Here is a 25,058-nt window from a genome sequence, read left to right on the forward strand (position 1 = left end):
GGTCATTGTTAAATATATTCTTGGTTGTTTTAAAGTTTATGTTGGTATCTTAAATTTTTAAATTGTTTATTAAAATTAATGTTTTTGTTGCTGGTATATATAAATATATTTGACTTTTATATATTGATCTTACAAACAGCCACATTACTCCTCTTTTCTATTGCCTATATTATGTTTGTAGATTCATTTGGATTTCTATGTAAACAACTGTATCATATGCTAAAAACAATGGTACTATTAGTGATCTTCAATTCTTATAATTGTTATTTCTCTCCCTGGCTTATTGTGCCGGCCAGAGCGTCAATACTTTATTGAATTAGAGTATTTATACAGAATATCCATATCTTGTCCCTGAATTTAAATGGAATACTTCCAGAATTTCCCAACTTAGGATGATGTTTGTTGTATGGATTTTCTTTTCTTTTTTGAGTGACACCTTTCATACAGTTAATAAAGTTTTCTTCTATTTCTGTTATATAGAATTTTTATTATGAATCAATGTTAATATTCTCTGCACCTTGTGAGATATTGAGATGATTTCATTTCATTGGTAATGTGGGCATATACACTTACATATTTCTGCATTATTAAAATATTCTTATAATACTTTCATATACCCAAACTGGACACTGTTTATTAATATTGTTATAGAGAATTGGTTTTGCTTTGCTAACATTTTGTATAGAAGTTTTTCATCTACATTCATGAACACAATAGACTTACTATTTTTCTTCTTCATACCACCTGTCTAACTTTTTATCAAAATTTTTCTGTCTCATAAAATGAATTGTAGAATATGCCCTTATTTTCCAGTTTTTGGAGGCATCTATATAATTTTGGAAGTTCCTTAAAACTGGTAGCACTTGCGTATCAACTATCCAATTTCTAGTGAGTCTTTGATTTCTTTTTTTTTAAATTAAGAGGTATTAAATAATTGTTTCAATTCCTTTAGTTATTACTGAAAAAGATCCTATTTTCTAATTCTTTCTAAATCAGTTTTTACCAATTACATTTCGGCTTTAATTTGTCTATCTCCTAAGTTTTCAAAGACCTTGTCACTGAAACCTACAAAAGCTTTTCAAATTATGCCAGTAGCTGAAAAGTTTATCATAGAGCTGAAAAGTTTACCATAGTTGTTTCTGGTGAAAGCCTAACCATCCACATGACTCACCATTGCTCTTCCATCCATGATGATGTTTCATCTGTTTTCTTTTAAAATTGTCATCTTTGGTTCTTCAGCAGCATCCTAACCCCAAACATAAACCCCATGTGACTGTCAGATCAGCTTACTCTCTGTAAGTTGATTGCTAAATGGATTGAAAAATGGACTTCTCTATCTTAACTTCTTAATCCACTGTATCCATGCAGTTTTCCCTGGAGAGTCATTCATTCCTTATTTCATTCATTCCTTGAATAGTAGCCTTGGATAATTATTTAATCATTATGAGCTTCAGTTTCCTTATCTTTAAAATTAAATTAATACCACCTACTTCGTTGGGCTGTTTTAAGGAATAAACAAAGGGCGTACGTAAATTGCATTGTACTATCCAGAGGTTATTATTAATTTAATTATTTTATCTTTATTAAAAGTAGTAAACATATTTCATAGGTCAGATTGCTCCTCTATTTTACCACCTCTCCCACCCACAGCATTCTGGCAAAATAGTCAGCAAGAGAATTTTCTAGCAAGCAAAGCTGGATGGGCAGTGATGAGACTTCTACCTCCAAGCTGATACTATTAGGAGACCTATTTATGGCACTGGGGACAGTAAGTTCAGAGGAAAACAGCTCTGATTGAGAACAAACAAATGCAAGAGACGTGGAAAGAGTCAAAATGCAGGGCTTTATGTGACCATTGACTTTTCATTCATTAAGCTGCAAAGACCAGCAGATGTGAGGCTCCCACTTCATAAGTCATCCTAACGATGGGGAAGATGAAGGCATGTGGAGTGTCTGAAAAGACTCCCCTTTGCGGAAACTTTAGTACTGTATACTATACGTTTCACCTAACAATTTCAACATTTCACTTGAAGAACTAGTAGGTATGAACATTTTGTAATGAAATAATCATTCATGGCTCCTGAATTTATTTTTGCCATTTTATGGAAATTTTAAAAAATTAAAACGATTTTTAAACCAGATAATGATTCTTGAGTCTTCAGTGTTCGTAATTATAGCACTGGTTCTCCTAGAGAGTTTTTTAATTTATCCATGATAGCTAAATTTGAAAAAAGAACCTATGTTAATGTGTGTTTAGTAGCTCTGTGTCCAATGCCTTCTTATCACATATGCTCAACAGCCACCACTATAGCACACACTAAAAAAGAGTGGGTGGTAAGATTATAATGCTTAATACCACTAAAAGCAAATCAAAATATTTCATCTAAGATTCAGAAGTCTACTCTCCATTTTAAATAAGTTTTAGGATAAAACTGATACAGAAAAATTAGTGCCTGACAATAGTATCTAACAAGCACACTAGAGCAACTCGTTAAGACAGAAGAAAAACTGCAGTACTGATTCCATTATCTTGGAAAGTGTCTTATAACGACATTTCTTAAATGACAATGTGTAGGAATTTTTTTTTATTCCAATAGCACATTTTATTATTCAAGGAAAATAAGTGATACCTGTCATTTATATCTAATTTTGATGTACCAGATTGAGCATATAAATATAATAAATATATGGCTACTAAAGAGTGTACATATTGTACATTATATGTTATAAAGTTATATTCTTTGATACTTAAAGGAAACCAATGTGTGATTGATAAATACTGTTAGCATAATACTCCAGAGTGAATGCTCATTTAATTGTACATATTCATTCATTAGTATTAAAGAAACACAAGGTTGAAGGATCAAAAATGATTTTATCATATGTCATCAACTCTCTTCCTCTTCTTCTTCCTCCTCTTTGTTTAGAAAAAATAGTTTACTTAAAGAGCTTGCCTTAAGAAAGGTCTGCATTTTGATTTAAATATTTTGAGCCAGATACAGCATACTTATCTCTTATTATTCAGCTCAATTCATAGTCATACCTGTATGTACACAGTTATATATTATTCTTACAGTTATAGGATTAGATGGCTTCACAACTGTCTCACTAAAATCAGGCAGAATTTTCTGGTCTGTGATGTTGCTATTGTTTTATAAACTTTTTTTTTTTTGGTCTAGAAAATCAATTCTTAATACCTTCCAACTCATTTTCTAATACCCAAACTGTATCTATACATACCTTGGTGTCATTGATATTATTACTGCTGCTGCAGCCAATCTGACAAAATCTATGCATGAAGCAATTATGTCCCTCAAAGTTTCTCTATGCTATATATTTAAAAAGGGGGGGGGGGTATATGCCATCTTTTTCTGTGGATTTTGATAATGTCAGCTTCAAAGTGACAACTCATAAACTGTAATGTACCTTCCCCATCATTTCAGCTTAAAGTAAAAGTAATTATAACTATGTCCTGCCATCTTGTATCTATTTTACCAATAAATTACAAAGTTTAGGTAAATAAGGAAGTTCACCTGTTTCAACAAATTTGGCTAGTCTTTTGAGGATATTGTATGAAAGATGAATTTATACTGTTTTGGGGGGGCACTTAATGTAAACAAGTGGAATGGTTATAAACAAAATGTTATTTGGACTCATCATTATGAACCCAATAAAATTTAATGCTGTTCTCATCATATTCAGAAAAACTTTCAGAGTATTTGAGAAAATATATATCCCAATGAGCCATTAATAATTGAAACATTAATTTCGTTATCTCTGGAAATCTCAAAAACATCTCGTACACGTATGTGTATTTTAGAAGAAAAAGGGAGAGAGGCAGAGAAAAATGACAAAAGATGAGAGACAGAAAATGAGTGAATATTTACTCTTGGGAAACCTATGATGTTATGTCATTAAATAACTTCAATATTCTCCCTAGTGTAATACAAAATAGAAAGAAGTCAGTAAATAAGCTCTGTAAAGTAATCCAAATATTTGTTCCTTTTTTGACTGGTGCACGTAATTATTGGAAAAATAATGTGTTAAAATGAGTATCAAATGCTTTCAAGTCATTTTTGAGTGAATATAAACAAAGGAATACTTAGTGAGTTTTATTTTATATGCATCAGATCATTCCACCAAGTTAACTTTAGAATGTGAAGTAAGAAGTTATTTTGAATTAGGAAATACATCTACACATCTATTAAAAAAAAATTACTTTGACTAGAATCAAATACAAAAAAAATAGCTATGCCTAAGAAAGAGAGATACATTTCATGGAAAATCCATATACCTAGAAAAGTAATTTTATGAATGGTATAGCACCTGCATCAATTCACTTACTTAATATGCATTTATTAACTACAACTGTGTATCAGGAACTGCGTTAGAGTCCAGAGACTCAAAGCAAGATAAGACTCCTTGCCATCAAGTATCTTAATTGAGAAGGCAGACAAGGAAACATCTGATTCACATTGCTATGGGATGTTTTGAAAACAGTTAATGCAGTTAATGCAGAATAACTAGAGGAGAATAAATGCATTGTCAGAGGGGATGGGAAAGTGAATGGACTTTCCATTCATCAAGTTAGTGAATAAAGATAGTGAACAGGTTTAGAAAAGGGTGAGAAAATGAGTTTAGTATTAGAATGTGAAATTTGAGATACCTATGGGACGTTAACATGGAAATGTAGACTAAGTAGTCAAATAAACCTACATGGACAGAGAAATCTGAGATGGAAGAAGATGGTCGGAAGCAATCCGTGTACACTTGATGATCAAAATCATGAAAAGAGAATAAGAAGAAGAAACATAGAGTTGTGTTGCAGCAAAGGAAACCATAAGGTTCCTTAAACAACTAAAAACAGGGCTACTATATGATCCAGCAATCCCACTCCTGGGCATATATCCAGAGAAAACCATAATTTGGAAAGATACCTGCATCCCAATGTTCACTGCACAATATTTACAATAGCCAAGACATGAAAGCAACCTAAATGTCCATTGACAGAGGAATAGATAAAGAAGATATGGTACATATATACAATAGAATATTACTCAGCCATAAAAAAGAATGAAATAATGACATTTGCAGCAACATGGATGGACCTAGAGATTATCATACTAAGTGAAGTAAGTCAGACAGAGAAAGACAAATATCATATGGTATTACTTATATGTGGAATCTAAAATAAATGATATGAATAAACTTATTTACAAAACAGAAACAGACTCACAGACTTAGAAAACAAACTTATGGTTACCAAAGGGGAAAGATGTGGGGGGATGGATAAATTAGGAGGTTGAGATTAATATATACACACTACTATATATAAAATAGATAATCAACAAGGACCTACTGTATAGCACAGGGAACTCTACTCAATACTCTGTAATAAACTATATGGGACAAGAATCTGAAAAAGAATAGATATATGTATATATATAACTGAAGCACTTTGTTGTACATTTGAAACTAACACAACATTGTAAAAAAACTACACTCCAATATAAAACAAAAATGCTGGAGAGAGAGTGGAGAAAAGGGAACCCTCCTACACTGTTGGTGGGAATGTAAAGTGGTACAGTCACTGTGGAAAACAGTATGCAAGTACCTCAAAAAACTAAAAATAGAATTGCCATATGATTCAGCAATCCCACTCCTGGGCATATATCTGGACAAAACTATAATTTGAAAAGATACATGCACCCCTATGTTTATAGCAGCACTATTTACAATAGCCAAGACATGGAAACAACCTAAAGGTGCATCGACGGAGGAATGCATAAAGAAGATGTGGTACATATATACAATGGAATACACTCCACCATAAAAAAGAATGAGATAATGTCATTTGCAGCAACATGGATGCGCCTACAGATTCTCATACTAAATGAGGTAAGTCAGAAAGAGAAAGACGAATACCATATGATATCACTTATATGTGGAATCTAAATTATAACACAAATGAACTTACCTATGAAACAGAAACAGACTCACAGACATAGAGAACAGACTTGTGGTTGCCAAGGGGGAGGGAGAGGGATTGATTGGGAGTTTGGGATTAGCAAATGCAAACCATATATATATATATATATATATCTGAATCACTTTGCTGTACACCAGAAACTAACACAACATTGTAAATCAACTGTTCTTCAATAACTTAAATTAAAAAAAAAAACGATCATGTTGCAGTACAACAGACATGGATTTGCTCTTTTATGAGACTAAAACCTTGAGCAAATCTTAAGCTCCCTGATCATGAGTTTGCTTATCGGCAAATGGAGAAAATGCTTAACTCATAAAGTGATAGTGTTTTGCATATTCCCTAGCATACAACCAACAAATCACTATTATTATTATAAAATTAAGAAAGCATATATACATGAAATGAATGAAGTTGAGTGTGAAATTCTAAGAAAAAATGATATTAAAAGAAATGACTAAGGAGAATGTATCCAGATATATAATAAGCAGCACCTTAGAGATAGGAGACATTGATTTTCTAATATCCAAGGGAGATGAGACTTTTAAGGTAGGTGAAAACAGCTAAAACTACGTGACTTAACACTTAGCAATTTATCAGTGACAATAGCAATGTCAGTGGAGAGTAAAGTCAAAACCCCAACTGCACTGAAGAGGAGATGGAAAAGTGAAAGAATAGCCCATTTTATTAAGAATGTAGTTGTGAAGAGACAAAAGAGTTGAGAAGGTAAGTAGCTATACATTTCCATAGAGATTTTTCAAATTAAAAATGAGAGTATCCTCAATTTCACATGTTGCTCATGTTTTTGCAACTCCGCAATGACCTGGGAATTGTTTTTCTATTTTCCTTTTGGTCTTGAACCTCTATCCTTTATCCATTCCTGTTGTAATTTGTGATTATTATAACACTTTCATCATCGTACATGTTTTCATAAACTAATCCAAGTCATTTTAATACAGAGTAGTCATATGTTAAAAAGGGATTATATACTTGAGCTAAAAAGCCAGTAGAATAGGAACAGCTCAAGATGTAATAATAAGAGGGTGGGAATAATAAATTAAGTATCAAAGAACCAAGAGGAACAGGGACCCAGAACAGAAGTTGAATACACCTTATTTAGGAGGAGAGACGCCTCATCCAGTGAGAGGGAAGGAAGTCAGGATGGGTATGAATATCAATGTGTTCGTAAGGGTAGGAGTAAGGAAAATAAGTTAAGATAATTTACTTGCCATGGCCTCTGACTGATAAATTAGGATCAGGGATGAATATTGATTTTGTGGAATGTGATGTTTAGAAAAATCTGAAACCTTCTTTAGGAAAAAATATGCAAAAAATGTATATAAATTTAGGTTTAGATAAATTATATATAAATATATAAATGTAACATATGAATATATACATAAATAGTTATTTAAAATAAGAAATCACAGCAAACTGAAAATTTAAGATAGCTCACAGATATGACATCATATGATCTAGAATAAAAACATAATAATTAGCTTGATATACTTAAAAATTTTCCATTTATTGGCTTTTCATATGAACAATTTTGAATAACATATTTATGAAGAGATAAAAAGATGAGATCAAATTGTAGATTTCTGTAAACTGATTGCCTCTATATCAAATTGCCTTAAACTTTCAGCTTCTTGAGTTTTAGAGTTTTAAATGGAAGAGCAGGGCATAATTTGAAAAAGTCTAGCTGGTATAGTATTATCCATAGAAATGTTAAAGACTTCATTACTTCAGTGACCTAAGACTTGAGTCTTACTTTTTTTTCCCCCAAAAGGTCCCTTAGCACCTGTAGGATCAATAAGAGAAAGACTGAATAATTTGTGAATGTGTGTGTGTGCATGTGCACATGCATACAACTTGACAATTAAGGCCTTCATTGTAATTCATAGACTATTAAAGTGTCTTTGAAAGCAATTATGATTTATGTGCATACTAAAACCAATGCAAAGCATGTATTTTTATCTGTATGTTTCTTACTTTAGTAAAACACATATTTTGGTCATGATGATGTGCTCCACCAAACTCTGTATTCCAATTATCACCATAGGAACAAATAATTGAATCTTAAGCGCTGAACTTTTTAACTGAGTCTGTGATAACATGATCAATAATGTCCAATGCTTTACCATCATCCAAGTGAACTTCCAAAAACTTGACTGGGGGTCCACAAGTTGCATGCACTCAAATAATTATTGCAATAAATGAATTTTCTATTTAAAACATTCTGATCACTCTAATGTAAAAATGGCATTACTTGATCTTTTTAAAGTTCTTCTTTTGCTAGTGGACCAAAATCTTAACAGCTATTACTTCACTTACAACACACATAAGAAAACTTGAAATTGAAAATGTACATTAATTTAAAAGTCACATTTGATCTAAATGAAAAATCATGCTTAAAAGAGTGTTATACAAAGGGATTTTCTGCAGTTTAAATGACTGCCTTCAAGCAGAGAATTCACTATTAATTTGAGGCAGATACTGATGCTTCTTTAGCATTTTTGTGTTTCTGGTTTCCACATGGTCAGTGATATCACTAGAGTTCCCATCGCTGATGGTAAAGATTGATAAATATTTCATAGAAGTTACGTATTCATCATCAACACTTTTTAAAACAAAAATTCATAGAAATTCAGAACTTAATTTTTCATTTAATAGGCATTTTCAGTTTTGAGATATATTTGCTGAAAAGTTTTATTGCAAAATAAAAATGCATAATATAACACAATATTTATAAACTACATGTTTAATTTGTAAGACACCAAGGAAGAGTATTCAAACTTCATTAAACATTCTTGGCAGGACTTCTCATCTTCTCTTCCTCACATACATTTCATGTACATCTAACCCGTGATTTCCCACATCTCCACTGACAATGCTGATTGCTGTATTTGTTCCCATTTGCATCTCACAAGGAGAGGAGAGGCACAGGCCACAGCATAATGGACTGGCATAACAAGTATACCAGTTGGCCAACAAGGTCTTTCAGTGAACATTTATTTTTGTCTTTGAATTCTCTGTATACTGTATTTCAGAAGAAGTTGTTGCTTGTATGTGGGAAGGATTGGGAAGAGAAAGTTGTTTTGCTTTTTTAGATGAAATGATTATAGGTTAAAGTGAGAACTGTGCTCACTGGACATGTGTGTGTCTTACATCTGACTAGAGGATAACAGCAGAAGCGGGAGGTGCAAATTAGCTCTCAAACCCCTCAAGTTTATTATAATGTACCCATTAATAATAATAGTTAAACTAAAAATACAAAATTCTTATGCTAATACTAAATTGAGTTGGATGCTGGGACACCAGGAATAAACCAGAAGAGTCCTGGGTAAACTTAATTATTATGGTCACAGTAGTTGTAAGACGCTATGTGATTTGGCCCGCCAGTACTATTCTAATATGCTATCTCTATCCACTCTGCTCCAGCCACGCTGGCCTTCTTGCTAATGCTCCCCAATTGTGTCAAATATTCTCCCATCATGATGCTTTTAGTCTTGTTCCTCCCTCTGCTTTAAATGTTATTCTATGTGATGACCAAATGGCCTGCTTGCTTCCTCATCTCCTTCATGTCTATACTCAGTGAGTCTTTCCCTGCTCAACCTATTTAAAATAACCATCACAGAACACTCACTACCAATGTACACTCTGTTTACCTTCCCTGCTGACATGTGTATATTTTATTAGTTTAATGTGTGCCTTCCTCCACTAAGACCATGAGAGCAGAAAGTGATGTTTCTTTTGTTCATAGTGGATTGGCAGTGCTAAGACTTTTTCCTGGCACCTGGTAGCCACTGAATTAATATATGCTGAACCAATTTATATTACTAATACTATTATATATATTTACTGCTGTTGTCATTGTTAAACTACCATTTCACTTTTTACTTAGTTGTTGAATCATTATTCTGTTTGAGTGTGGACTACATTCAATAGTCCACTGTTATTATTTCTAGTTAAATTATAGGAGTAGGTTACTACATTATCATTAATAAAGGATTCTGAGATAATCATCTGCTATGAGTTTTCTTATTTTCACTCATTAGTAAGATGCTGTTAGTTGAATCCCTGGAGCTGATGGTAAAGTTGTGCCAGGGAGCTTGCTGGACAGGCTTAGATAATAATAGCAAACTGAGGATAGCCAAATAAAATAGTTTATGATACTTATTAGAAACTTGACTTTTGTAGAATAAAATAAGAAACAGGTAGAAGGATATACACAAATGCGTTGGTTATTTCCAATAGCCAACTTAGGAGAAAATGTTATTTTTCTAGAGTGTTCAAGGAATTTGGATAAACAATCACCTCTAAACAATAACACATGGATCTATAGTTTGTTATTGAGCTGTTCTTTTCTCTGTGAAATGAGTAACAAAAGTTCAGATTTTTCAACATCTTTAAAGTAATAATCGATTTGTTGATGTTTGTGGAAAGTGACTATAGACTTGTAATGCCCAAAATTCTTTCGCGAGGCTAGAAGTTATAGGACTATTAACTGTAGGAACATGTTACATTTTGTTACTTGTATTTAACATGTTGATCTTTAATACAGACGCATATATCGTTTCTCAAACTCAGTCACTCCGTTGATCAAGGCAGAGACAAAATTATGCTCACATATTTAATTGGGGGGGATTGCAAAATCATCTGCATCATATTTTATGATTAATCATTAGGATTGAAAGGGTCAATTGAGTGCTTTGTTTTTACATTAGCAAAGCAACGATTTTTTTTTCCTGGAAATTTGCAGTAGAGCTGGATTGAATTTTGATGAACATTTTCTTAGCATTTTGAGGATTTTGTTCAGCTCTCTGACACAACAAGATTTCATAACAAGAGACATATGTAATATGTCATAGTTCTGATTCAAGAGGGTTCTTATTTAAGTAAAATATGGTAGAAATTTTGTTATATAAAATGATATTTTAAATTAAGAAAGTAATGAAATCTGTGGAATGTGTTATGTGTTTTCTAAATTACAAATTTATTTTAACAGGAGAATGTATTCCAAGGCTTTACTATGGAAATATGTGTGATACTTGGAATATGTGAATCTGTATGTTGACTGTTAAATTTTATTTTTTAAATTATATATGTTTTACATTTAGTTCAGGTAGATGAAACCAAAGATTTTTTTTAAAGCACCTATTTCACAAACAATTCATTGTTGTGATTGTTCACTATGCTGAACAATCTGGAAAATAATTTTAAAATATTTATTTTATATATTTTTTCAATTCAATAAATACTTGTTATTTTTTACTTAAATATTTTAGGGATGATATGAGAAAAAGCCATCTGTACTTTCATGAAGCTGATAGAAGGGAACAACCAACATCACGAGTATACAAAAAACTTGATATTAACTTTTCATAAGTCACATTAGCATATGCAGTTGGTATAACAGCTAGAGATGTGCATATTTATTTTAATGTTGTGAAGGAAAAAAAATCTCATTCTGTGAAGACCAGTGAGTGATATATGTTTTATATTTCATTTTTGCAACTAATTTATACCTCAAAATCATTCATTCAATTATATCATAATATGCTTCATCAGGAAGAAACAACTTACATGATACAGACTCTAGTTTCAGATATCTTTAAATAGTCATTATCAGAGTGAGAGAATTTATGTAAAGAGATACAATAAAGACAAACAAATAAACATCTATTTCTATCTTGAAAACAAAGATAAAAAGGGAAGTGACCAGAGAGTTTTGGTATTTACTAGATAATTTACACTAGGGATTAGCAGAGTTTCGATACATCAACAAAAGTCTCTAAACAAAATGTTAGAAAAGAAGAAATAAATAAAGATAGGATGAGAGAAGAGAGGCATATGAAAAGATCTAAAAATTTGGTATGGTAAAGAGGAACAATGGGGAAAAAAAGGAAATTAAAAGAATGAATAACTGCAGGCTCAGGGTGGCAGATAAAATATTTATTTTTTAAAAAGTGTATCTATAGTAGCATTGGAAAAGTAATAAACGAGGAATAGAAATGAAATTAAATCACAAATTAGAGTAGTAAAGAGACCTTACAGAATAGAACAACTCAGAAAGCAATACATTGAAAGGGAACTGCTGCAAAAGGCACCCTCTGCCCCCATGGCTGACCCAGGATCAGGGATGGCACAGCTAGAAACAGGGATGGGAAGAGTTACGACACGTGAGGCCAGCTATGGGATTAAGTGAAGGATTACAGCATAGCCTGGCCAGGGTCCCATTTCAGAAGAGCTACCTGGGGCGTTTGCCTCCTGGCTAATAACTGAGGAACGGTTCTCTAACAGAAGTGCACGTCTACCACTGGGCATGCAGCCTGGGCACTGGCATCAGATATAAAACAGGGCATTCTCATAGTTATCGAGATGAAAGTAGAAATTCAATACAATTCCATTCAAACTCATACTTTAAAAACTCAAGACAATAACAACACATTGAAGAGAGTAAATGTCATTAAATTTTGAAAGAATAATTAGGGAGTTACAGTATATAAAACAGTCTCCAGTGAGAATCAACAAATAGATCCATGAAGCAAAGGAAAGGGCAGCAACAGTCTAACATATACATTATTTCAACATATATGAAGTATGTCAAATCAGTGGTGAAACAGTGAACAAATGAACAGCTTTCGTTGGGACAGCTAGATTTCAACCTGAAGGAAAAAAATGTTCCATGCCTACCTCATCCTAGTCTGTCAACGCACCTCTAAGAAAAATGTAACCTTTAAAGATTAAAGGTTAGAAATTGAAAACAAAATGAAAAATTAATAAAAGATATAAAAATATTTCAGTAATTTTGGCTTGAGGAAAGGTTTTTCTAAAATATAAAGTTGAGAAATCATTCAGTGTAGAATTAGCAATGAAAATTTTATATATTTATATGGACAAGAAAAAGAACAAAATATACAAACTGAAAGCACACAGAAAAAATGAGAAGAAAACACTTGCAACATATATAAAATGATGATAATATTTATACAATAAGATTTAAAAATGAACACAAAAAAGATAAATCAAAAGGAAAATAGGCAAATAAAAGAGCATACGTGTAAAACCGATAGCTAGTGGGAAGCAGCCGCATAGCACAGGGAGATTAGCTGGGTGCTTTGTGACCACCTAGAGGGGTGGGATAGGGAGGGTGAGTGGGAGATGCAAGAGGGAAGAGATATGGGGATATATGTATATGTATAGCTGATTCGCTCTGTTATAAAGAGGAAACTAACACACCATTGTAAAGCAATTATACTCCAATAAAGATGTTAAAAAAAAAAAAGAGCATACGCTTTACATAAGAAATCAAAAGTTTAGTATATATAAGACAAAATGCTTGTTTGGAGCATCTGTTGGTTTTGCCTTATTTGACTGTGGGCAAACATGCTGCTGAATACAGTTTTGGTATGTCTATCAAACAAGGAAACCAACTGCATTGACCCAAACAATGCGGTAGGCACATGGCCAAACCTAGGCCTATGAGACACTTCTTTTCTAAATTTGAAAAACGTGAAACACAAAGATCATGATAGGTTGCTGGTGCAAAAAACTAATGCTTGTCTAAGAATTTAAAGTAATTATTATAAATTTAATGGGGAAGTTACCCTAATTGTAGCATATCAATATGGCCTATAATACCTATTACATAGTAATTAATCTACTAAATCAGTGGTTCTCCATGCTGTCTCCACATAATCAGCTGGGGAGCTTTTAAGAAATTGAAGTGCCTAGGTCCACCACTCAGATATTCTGAATCTGGCTATACTCCCAACCCCTCCTTCCACCCATACCTATGCCCTCATAGGGAGTTCTCCATTTTCACTGTTTAAGGATAAAAAAACGGATTTACCAGTGCCTCTCCATGATATATCAGAAGTAGCTGGTGGTAGGCTGCTATGGCAGTACAAATAAACTGGGAATAATTTGAGGACAGAAAAGAATGCCATTTGACCTCTGGGCAGTATCTCAAACAATAAAATGTCCTGTTTACCTTTTCTGGACAGAGAGATGTTTAGAGTTTAGGAAACATACCAATTCAATAGTACTGACTAACAAATATTTCTCACACTATTAAGGACTCGGAAAGGATAAGAATGGAGAATTAGTGATGGAAGCAAAATTTATATAAGTGAATTTCTCAGAATGGACCCATAATTGGGAGTATAATTGCTCCAAAGAAATGCCAGTTAGCATGTTTTCTTAGTCACTCCCAGTGAGTGTTCAAAACACTCATGTTCATGTTGGTAGGGTTGGAAGCTTTGGAAGGGATAAACAACATGAATTTATCTTCAACAAGAAGAGTAGGTACTGACTCTGGAGTACTCAACTGTCATCAAATGAACCAATTAGTGAATTCCAATATGTTGCTATACCTCAAGGGAACCTAAGCCAGCTACTTAAGGGTAGCCTAAAATCCCTGGACCCTTTCCATAATGCAACTGCAGCCATTTGTCCTCACTAACTAGACATTTGTTCTAGCAATTGGATTTACTTTTCTTTCCCATTATGCCTGTGTCAATGGTCATAGCAAATGACTTACTGAATGCCTTAACCACTATCATAGTGTCTCACATATTGCTGTCTCCTTTCAAGGAATACCGTTCACAGAGAAGGAAGAAAGACAGTGGGCTGATGCCCCTGTGACATAAAGGCCTTCTTATATGTTTTATCAGGGAGAAACAGTCATCCATAGAACACTGAAATAACCTAATAGAGACTCAGTCACTGAATAGTGGGAGCACTTAAATGGTGTATGATCAAACAGCTGTATCATGTGCTCTGAACTATATGATGCTGCTTTACCCAATTCAGAAAACATGGTTCTGGAACCCAAATGTAAAGCTTGGTGATGAAACTTACAATTACACTTAATACTCACTGTGAATCTTAAATTTATGTGTCAAATGGGCTGGGCCACGGATGCCCAGAAAGTTGATCAAGCATTATTTTGAGTGTTTCTGCGAGGGTATTTTTAGATGAGATTTAACATTTAAATCAGTAGACTTCATAAAGCAGACTGCCCTCGCTAATGGGTGACCCCCATCTAATCAGCTGAAGGCCTGATAGAACAAAAGGCAGACCCTAACCAAAGAAAGAGAGAATTCTCCAGCCTGATCACCTTTGAACTGGGATGCTGATTCTTCCTAGTTCTACAGCAGCTTGCCAGCCTTTGGACTCAAACTGGAACATCAAATTACAGATTTGGATTTGTCAGCCTCAATTAGCATGTGAGCCAATTCCTTATAATAAATTTCTCTCTATACATATATACTATTGGTCTGTTTTACTAAAAGAACACTGACTAATACATTCACTTTCAAATATTTTGCTTCACATTCCCTTGGTTTTGAACTCTTATAGTTGAGATGTATTAACACCAAAGAGGAATGCTAGCATATGAGACAGTAAAATTTTCATTGAATTGAAGCTAACACTTGGACATTTTGAGGCTCCTCATACCACTAGACTAACAGGCAAAAAGACAGATAGGATGTTGACTGGTATAACTGACTCTGATTCCCAAGGAGAAATTAGGTTTGCTGCTATATAATGGGAAAAGGGAGTACTACTAGGACCTCTACTCCGATCACTGGTTTAGTTGTAAGGGCTAGGTTACATACAGTCACAAACAACCCAAAATCTTCGTGGCATAACCTTACAGAGGCTTCTTTATCATCCATTCTACAGGGATGTGGGGTAAGCGGGCTGGGGGTAGGGGCTCTCTCGTGCAGTTTTCACTCTGGCATCCAAGCTAACCAACAGGCCAATACTGAATACTGCTGGTCACTGTGGTAGAGGAAAAGAAAGAGTGGAAAATTTACTTTCTGCTCACAGTTTATTGTAAGAGAAAGCCATATAGCTACTCTAAGGTGAAAGGACTGAAATCAAGATCAAGTGCCTGGCAGAAGACCTGGAAATATTTGATAAACAGGACTAATACTGTCAGGTACTACCATGCCTGTCATTCAAGGCACACGAGAAACAAATTCAGCCCTATACAAGCAGTACTACCAAAATCTCAGACCTATCAGGTAAAAATATTTGAGTCACTACGCTGGGGAAACATTTCCAAGAAGCTGACAAATGTTTTATATTTCAGCTACAGTTTTCAATCAGTAGTAAAACCAGGACTATAGACTTTACATATGTTTTATTCTTTGTATTATTAAGAATATCATTTAATGAAATTCATATTTATAGTTAAATATGTAATTTTCTCATTACATTTCTGTATACTGAGACCAAATGGATGAAGGGAAAGGAGAAAATAGTCATCTCCAGAGATGTTTTAGAGAACCAGGACTTGAAGCTGGATATAGAAACAATATGAGACTTGGAGTTGTCTACATTTTAGGAGGATGTGTATTTTTGGCTACATATTTAGCAGTAGCAATATGTTGATTGGTATTTTTTTTTCAACTTTTATGTTCGGAAAAGAAGAGCTATTGGATAACTCAATGGTTGGACCGTGGTGAACACCTATTGTTTATTCCCACCAAGAATTCATCTTTCATCCTCAGGTTATATAGCACCCTCATTTGGCTTTGAGGAGACAAACAATTTAGATAATAGTCTTGACAGGACTGTTAGTCAAGATGCTCAGTCCCAAAGTAGCCAATGCTGTGGCATGGGAAACAAGAGAGGCTAATAAATATGCTTCTCCTGGGGATATAAATTTTGAATATAGAAGCAAGAATACCAGAAGCAATTGGAATCAATTTCTCTTAGCAGTAACTCCTACGGACTCTGTCTTTTTAGTCATAATTTCCTCAAATTGTCCTGATTCCTATCCTTTCTGAAACATAGTTCTTCATTTTTCCATTAATTATATGAGCTACTTCATAATTTTCCAGTAAACTCTATTTGGGATCATAAGGCAGATTATATTTCTGTTGTTTATAGAAAAGTCAATCTAACTAATGCCATATTCAACTTTATAATTGATTAGCCATGTAAATAAAAATGATATATTTTCACCTAGTACATTTAACAATAATAAAAATTACTGACGATAGCCAATTTAAAGGAGGGCATGGGAAATAAAACATTATATATTGCTGCTGGGATTATAATTTGATACAAACTTTTTGTATAGTAATTTGGCAGAACCTGAGAAATAAAATTGAAAATATTTGAATATGCTTCTAAAAACAGATAAATTGATAGACATTAACTTAAATTATGCCAATTATTTAAAAGTGCAGGCAATATAAATATTTCCCAATAACAGAATAGTTAACAAAACTATGGAATACTGTGCAGCTCTTAAAAACATTTAAACTGATCAATATCTACTGAACTCAAACAATATCCACCATATGCTTTTGAGTAAAAGGAAGCAAGTTGCAGAGTAATAAAAAAACTACAGTCTAAGTTATATTAAAAAATCTATTTATCTATGCAACACATATATGTGTGTATCTATATATGAAAACATTGTATATATATGAATACATTCTATACATACAGTAGTTTTTATATTTATAGAAGTTCTTGGAGGATACGCACAAACAATTCACAATAATATCCTTGAGAGGTGGTAGTGCTTAAAGTGGGGCCCTTAACTTAATTTCTAAATAATATTCACTGTAGCGTGGAACTGTACAAGTACACTTATTACTTTTATTTTTCAGTATATTAAACTAGAGAAGATAATAGGATGGCTAACAGTTAAAGAGTAAAAGGAAACATGTAATACATATTTAAAGTGGAGTAGGAAAAAAAATGAAATGAAATGAGAAAACAAGGCTAAAATCAAGGTTATTGCAGTAAATTTACATAGAGCCACAAAGTGATTATGTTATTGATTATTAATTAATAAATGATATTGATAACAAATAACAGTCATCGAGGACACATTATGTGGTAAGCACATTTTTATATGCTTCATGGGTAACACCCAACTTAATTTTATAACTAGCCTATGAGGCAGGTACTATTCCTTCATTTCACGGAAAAGACCATGACGACACAGGGTGGTTAAATGATAAGGTTTAAAATGAGCAGAGTCATTAGGTATTTAGTTTAACTATAAAATACAAGCAAATCCTGGATTTACTTGGTCTGGTGGAGCTACAGAGGTCTTGGAGTAGCTAAACTTCTTAATGCAAAATTCCTTAATCCTGCAGATTAAGAGCTACTTCTTTGAAGTTCAGAGAATATTAAAGAACAAGAAAAAGAGGCATCTTGACTGAGCTTCTGTGTGAATATCAAGACTTTACTTTTTCTTGTCTTTATCTAGACTGGAACTTCCAGCATGTGGCTCACCTAGCCAATAATCTGATCATGATCCTCTACCTGGTGGAGTCTGGAGTTTGACAAAGGCAGTGCTCTGAACTAAATTCCTGTGGTGAGCCTGCCTTCTACAGCAAGGAGGTTCCACACATCACGGCTCAGCATTTGGGAACTGGCCCTGCACAACAGGTAGCAGGCAATGGAAGGAAAAGATGAGTATAATTGTGGGAGCCTGTGCTAATTAATTGCATATTATTTACATTTATCTAACATGAGATACGATGGCATAAATTTTATGCTGAGCATTTAAAAGACAATTTTAACATTTGGTTTCTCATTTCTGAGAATAACCTAGAAGACTTATTTCAATCATACTGATTTTTTTTTTCAAGAAGTTTATTTTTAGAGCTTTTCTCTACTTCATCTGGTCTAATGTTTACTATCATGTTGATAGAGAGAAATCAGATCAGTGGAAGAAAATGACATTAATTAGTTAACTAGGCCAAGTTAACAATGAATTATTTCAGTGCATACTTGTGATATCAAAAGTATATGGTATCTGTTGAAAAATAATTGTATTTCACTACATCTTGTCTATTAATAAAGTATCTTATAAAAGAGTGATATGTATTAGAGTTTGTAAGTAGTAAATGAAAAAATCATTATGATTTCCATTCTTTGTTAACCAGAAGAATTAAAAATTAAAAAAAAATTTTTTTTATTCTGTAGTAGATCCATGTCCTATATTTAACAAACGGAAGGAGAGCAGTTCTTCTAACACATAGATGGTTCAGTAATTTAAGGACCCAGCTAATATATGTGTATGTTTGTGGTGTGATTATTCTTATTAACATTACTACTAGCAGTATGAGAATTACTTCACAATATTTAGAAAGGAGGAAAATCTTACTGAAACAGGCCATTTTGAAAAACAGCACCTGCATTAGTTTCTCTTATGTAGTTGATATTCAATGTTGTTTTGTATACTAATCTGGCTGCTGTATTTGAATAACATTACTTCTAGGTTTGTCTGGCTGCTTATTTAATTAATCAGTATTAAATGAATTAATGGTAATAATATATATAGGCTTACCCTGGCATTGGTCCATGTCCAGCAAGACTGTAAACCTGACGAGGATTTAGTAGATATTGGAATTTTCTGTAAATTCTATAAAGATGAAAATATGGAAGGAAAAAATAAAATTTAGTGATATCTCCAAATTTTTATTCTAAATATGCACATGCATTTAGAACACTCTCTATCCTGCTTTTGAATATTATTTAGCTAATAAGATTTCAAATAAATATTTTAAAATATCAGTATACAATTAGTTAAATATCTTCTCTTAATAGATCCTTGGGAAATTTACAGATTATTGGGCCAATCTAACAGAGATGAAAGTTATTTATCCCATATATAAAATGGATTGGACACTGTATGCATGAAAGTAAAGACTGTGACTTCAGCTGCTTAATTATTTCACATAAACAATCATCTTGATGAGCTAGATCACAAAATTGCTAAACTATTTCTACAGGCACATATTAAACATTTCATTTTTTTCTGAAAGAACTCGATCTTTGCATAACAAATGCAACAGAAATGTTTCTAAGTACACACACATCCCATATCAGAATTCTGAGACAAAATATTAAAAATGAAGGAATATATTTAGTTTTTAAAATTAGTTTTTATATATACATGTGAAAATATTACTATATATCTGAACATATTCATATTATGTGTACTGAAACTCTCCAAATATCTACTTATATCCTTCCACTTTCTTGTGCAATACCCTCACATTCTAGATCTTGAATAATGATATCACCTACCGTCTCAAGAATGATCTTAGAGTCATTCTCAGTACTTCCTTTTCCCCAGCACCTGAAATCAAGGACAGTCCTGTACCCTCTAACTGAGTAATGTCCATCACACCTGGTTATTCTCACTGCCTTACAAGTTCTCTCACCAGCTCTGTAAAAGTCTTGCCTATTCAGCCTTCTTCTGTACTTCTATTTAAGTACAGTCACGTTGTTTCCATGATGAAAAGTTCCTGCCAGTGGCAAGTTACTTATAAAATATTTTATTGTATTTAAAATAGTTTATGTCTCATCTTTCTCCTCCTTCCTCTTAAACTTCAACCTCGTTGAATATCTCCTGGTTCCCTACCAAAACACCACACCCCCTTCCACACATCTGTCTTTTTTCTTCCTTCACCTGGCAAACATCTACTTATATCAGAACCAACTCAAAAGCTAGACTTCTGAGTCTTCAGACAATCATTTCTTCCTCTGAACTTCCATAGCACTTTTATTTTAAACATTCCTAGCTTAGCTTTTGCCTTGGGGTTACTGTAGTAAATCTGTTTACGTGTCTGCCTCCTTGTATGACTGTGTCTTCTGTCTCATCCTCAGTTCCTTGTAGAGACTGGATTCCCTCAAGTGTTGCTGTCTGAATGATGTGTGAACATTTTCACACCTGTTGACTGGTATGGGAAACTATGTGTGAATATACAATTCTGTTACCTTTTTCTGCTTATCTAATACATCAAAGAAGAAAACCTACATATTTTGAAAGGAAAACCCTGAATAGAATTCCATTATTGGGCTTCCCTGGTGGCGCAGTGGTTGAGAATCTGCCTGCCAATGCAGGGGACACGGGTTCGAGCCCTGGTCTGGGAAGATCCCACATGCCACGGAGCAACTAGGCCCGTGAGCCACAGCTACTGAGCCTGCGCGTCTGGAGCCTGTGCTCCGCAATCGGAGAGGCCGTGATAGTGAGAGGCCCGCGCACCGCGATGAAGAGTGGCCCCCGCCTGCCACAACTAGAGAAAGCCCTTGCGCAGAAACGAAGACCCAACACAGCCAAAAATAAATAAATAATAAAAATAAAGGAATTCCTTTAAAAAAAAAAAAAGAATTCCATTATTTGTGAAAGATGCTTCTTATGCATTCAGGAGAATTTATGACTGCATTAATAATAGATCTCCTTTAAACATATTTACAATTCTTTTGACTTTGAATGGCCCCTGTTAGTGTATAAAGGACAAAGCATAAGTGGGTGTGCATATAGGAGCACTCAAATATCCTCCCTCCCCCCCATTAAATTTAATTTACTGATGACTTCAGTGTATCTATCTGTAGATATATATTTTTTAATTTAAAGAAAATTATTTTTATGTACTGGGAGAAGAGGGAGGCAGATATTCAATTAAGGGTCATTCTACATGATTAACTTTATCTTAATTTGAGAGGAATGTTTCCATTTGAAATATATTTTTTTTCACTTGATACTTCATTTGTTTCTAATTTCCAACATGAATTTAAGTCTCATCTAATGCTTTGTGAAGAGTTTACTTCTTTTTCAAGATATCCATAATATATACAACTAACAAACTGTGAGTAGGAAAGGAGAAAATAATTTTAGCATCATTATTTAATTATTATTTTATATACCTAAAAGTGAGGCAACTATTCTCTTTAATAAAGCATTGTAAATAGTTTATATTATTAAGTCACTAGTTATTTAAAATAACTTGTCTTGTTTAGCAGAGTTAAAAGTATAACTATACGGTGATAAAAGGGAAAACTTTTTAAGCAGAAATAATATTTCGTTGAATGGAAAATGACCATTCTTCATTTAATTGAAATGAAGCTGGAAAGTTAAATGGTAGAAAAGGAAATTACTTTTCAAAATTCCTTTATTCATGGAAACATTTCAATTTCATTATTTGGTGAAACCACAATGTAAATTTCTATTTTATTATCATAGCGTCTGTGTGAGTGCTTTTATCTGATTGCTCATTTTTTGGCTGGAATTAGTAAAGAGTTCTAGAAATTATTAAGACAGGTACAACTGCATTCCTGTTTCTGACACTCCTTCTTAGAAGGACATAAGATTTACTCTTCAATGTGGTGACTTTCAGATTTTTATTAAATATTATGATTTAATCGTTAATTTTACAAAAAGGAAAATTTTTTGTTGTCCACATGAATACTGAGATACCTGATAATGCAGCTCATTATTATTCTGATTAAATATACTGTGCTTCTCCAGGATATATGGCATCATGTTCTCCAAATGAACATGCAGAAAATCATTATAATATATTTTGTCTAGAAGCTGGATATAAATTCTGTTTCTAACTACTGGGCAATCATTTACCTGAAGTCACCTTGTTGACCATTTAGAGAACCAATTTTCATTCAACAGTATTTATGGAGCCGTGTTGTATGCAAAGCTCTTTGTTAATGGCTAGGGGTGATAGGCAGGGTAGAGAGAATTCAGACACCTGAGATATGATAATAAAAATATTTACAAAAGGCCATTATTATATTAAAATTTCAACTGTAAAAACAAGGAGAGAGCATACCAATATACATTGTTATATAGAGATGATAGCACCACTTATTTCACATTAAAATTAGTGAACCATGAGGGATAATATTTTTAGATGTTTTTATACTATAAATTTAGTTTATCTTTTTACAGATATATAACATAGTAAATAAATGTGATTTTTAAAAACATACCGTTCTCCTTGCTTCCCACCACTTTTGGGGTTCACAAAAACTAAAAGTGGATGAGTACCAGGAACAGGAGTGATCTAGAAGAAAAGTTGAATATGTGGACAAATTATTTATATTAGATATAAAAAGAACCCCCTGTTATTTCTAAGTCATGAAATGCCAATTAGCAAATTCAAGAATATGGTTCTTTTGTTCTGTAACGTGGAGAGATAGAGGATAGATAACAGATCTAATTAGCAACATAATTAAATCCTGTGCTTTGACTCCATATATATCAAAATAAATACCCACTCCACTAAGAGAGGTGATTTTCTAGCTAGGAATAGGGCAGAGGGGAAGGCAGCTATGAAAAGGGAATAACCTCTCAATTAGCTATGAGATGAAAACAATAGGTACAATTCGTGGGATCGTGAGTAAACCATCCAGAAGAGAGCAGATTATGGTGGTAAAAAAGATTAGAAAAGAAAGGGATCAAAGTATAAGTGAGCCCTACTCTTATAGACAATCCCTACTTTAGAGCTTTATAGCACATTTGGAATCCATCTTCCCAACCACTTGTGAACTAGAATCTAAATAAGATGGTTTGAGGCCACTGTCGGTCAGAGTCCCCAGCTATACAATGTTTCCTCCATGCTTTCTTTTCCTGCTTGAGAAGAGATGCCAGTTAATCCAGTCTATTTGCTAAACAGGAATCCATTAATTTGATTGTGTCCCTATATGCCATGCCCTGCTTTCATCACTATACATTCTTGATTTAACCAAAAAAAACTGCCTGTCCTAGTGGAGCTTATATTCTGGTGGAGAAACAGACAAGAAACAAACAAATAGGGACTTCCCTAGTAGTCCAGTGGTTAAAAATCCACCTTCCAATGCATGGGACACGGGTTCAATCCCTGGTCAGGGAACTATGATCCCACATGCCACAGGGAAGCCCACGTGCCACAACTAGAGAGAAGCCCGTGCTGCAGGGAAAGACCCCACATGCTGCAGCGAAGATCCCACGTGCTGCAACTAAAACCCGACGCAGCCAAATAAATAAATATTTTTTAAAAAGAGAAAAAAACAAATAAATATACATTTAGTAGTGAAAAGTATCACCAGAAATAAAGCAGGTAAGATGCTAGCACTTCATCGGTCGGGGGCAGAAATTGTTTTTGATAGAGTGGCAAAGGAGAACACTTGTATTTTACTTGAATTCAATGTTAAGAGGTAAGCTGTTTTAAATAAGAGTATTCCTATTCAGTGTATACCTATGTAACTCCCATCTAAACACAGTTTGATAAAACAATATTTTAATAACAAAAATATGCAACCAATGCAGTCCTCTAAATACTAAGTTGAAAAGTTTTAGATCAATTTACTTTTTGAAAGTAGAGTCAAAGTGTCCTTCATTGCTCTGGTATTTTTCCCTTAGAAAGTACCTGAAATATTTAATGAGAAGACTAAAAACAACCATTTCACTATATCATGTTCTTCCTTTTGTTTAAACAATATAAGTTAAAATACCTTACCAACATATTTTCCTCCATTTCTTGTGAAATGCGATTTTTCTAATGAGTATAGGCACTGGGAAATTGTTGAAATCTTCACACTATATGAGAAGGTTGAGTAAAATATTCTCAATTCTTATACTCTTACCTACCTTGTTCCCATTACAATCTATTCTTTCTGACTCTGTTTTACTTCCTCTTGTAAAGAGGACACATGGGTTTTGTGCCTGATTTGTCTCTCATTCAGTTGGGAGATGAGATGGATGAGCTGGATCTGTAGTAACTTCTCAGCTCTTCTCCCCAGAACTCCATGTGCTCAATCAGTTACTGGACAGAAAGTACCTACTAGCTTAAGCCATTGTGCTATAAACTTGCAATGTGACTTCCCCCTCCTCCCATTAAAATAAACACCAAAACACACCTCTGACTACTAGTGTTCAGTTTCCTTTACTTCTCATTCTATTACAAAATCAGAGAGAACTCCTAAAGTTTTCACATGCAAAAAGTAAGACTAACAAACGTGGATTTTAGTTGATTTTTGCATTTAATTTGAATTGTTATTCCTTATTTTTAAAGAGAGGTGAGATTCTCAAGGTAAATAAAATATTTTAGCAAAACATAACATCTGAATCCAAATACTAATTAGGATGATCATCCCAAAATTCAATATTCAGCTTACCATTACATGAGATTACATTAAGTTCATTTGGGCAAATTTTCATATTCATTTGAAAATATATTTTGGAGTAACTTTCAGAAATATTTATTAATTGAAATGTTTAAAGGCATAATTATGATTTATCAAA

At 33.4% G+C, this 25,058-nt stretch overlaps 1 protein-coding gene across 6 annotated transcripts in view; it reads right to left on the reverse strand.

The window, feature by feature from the left end:
• The window catches only part of DGKB (diacylglycerol kinase beta), a 706,264-nt gene that overhangs the window by 407,101 nt on the left and 274,105 nt on the right, over positions 1–25,058 (reverse strand). For all 6 annotated transcript variants that reach the window (XM_036862745.1, XM_036862743.1, XM_036862746.1 and 3 more), the window contains 2 exons: positions 22,766–22,839; positions 19,323–19,397 (listed from right to left, as the gene is read on the reverse strand). In XM_036862745.1, coding sequence (XP_036718640.1) covers positions 19,323–19,397; positions 22,766–22,839 — 149 coding nt within the window. The remainder of the gene's footprint in view (positions 1–19,322; positions 19,398–22,765; positions 22,840–25,058) is intronic.

The sequence above is a fragment of the Balaenoptera musculus genome, chromosome 9 (genome assembly GCF_009873245.2).
Source record: "Balaenoptera musculus isolate JJ_BM4_2016_0621 chromosome 9, mBalMus1.pri.v3, whole genome shotgun sequence".
Lineage (NCBI taxonomy): Eukaryota > Metazoa > Chordata > Mammalia > Artiodactyla > Balaenopteridae > Balaenoptera > Balaenoptera musculus.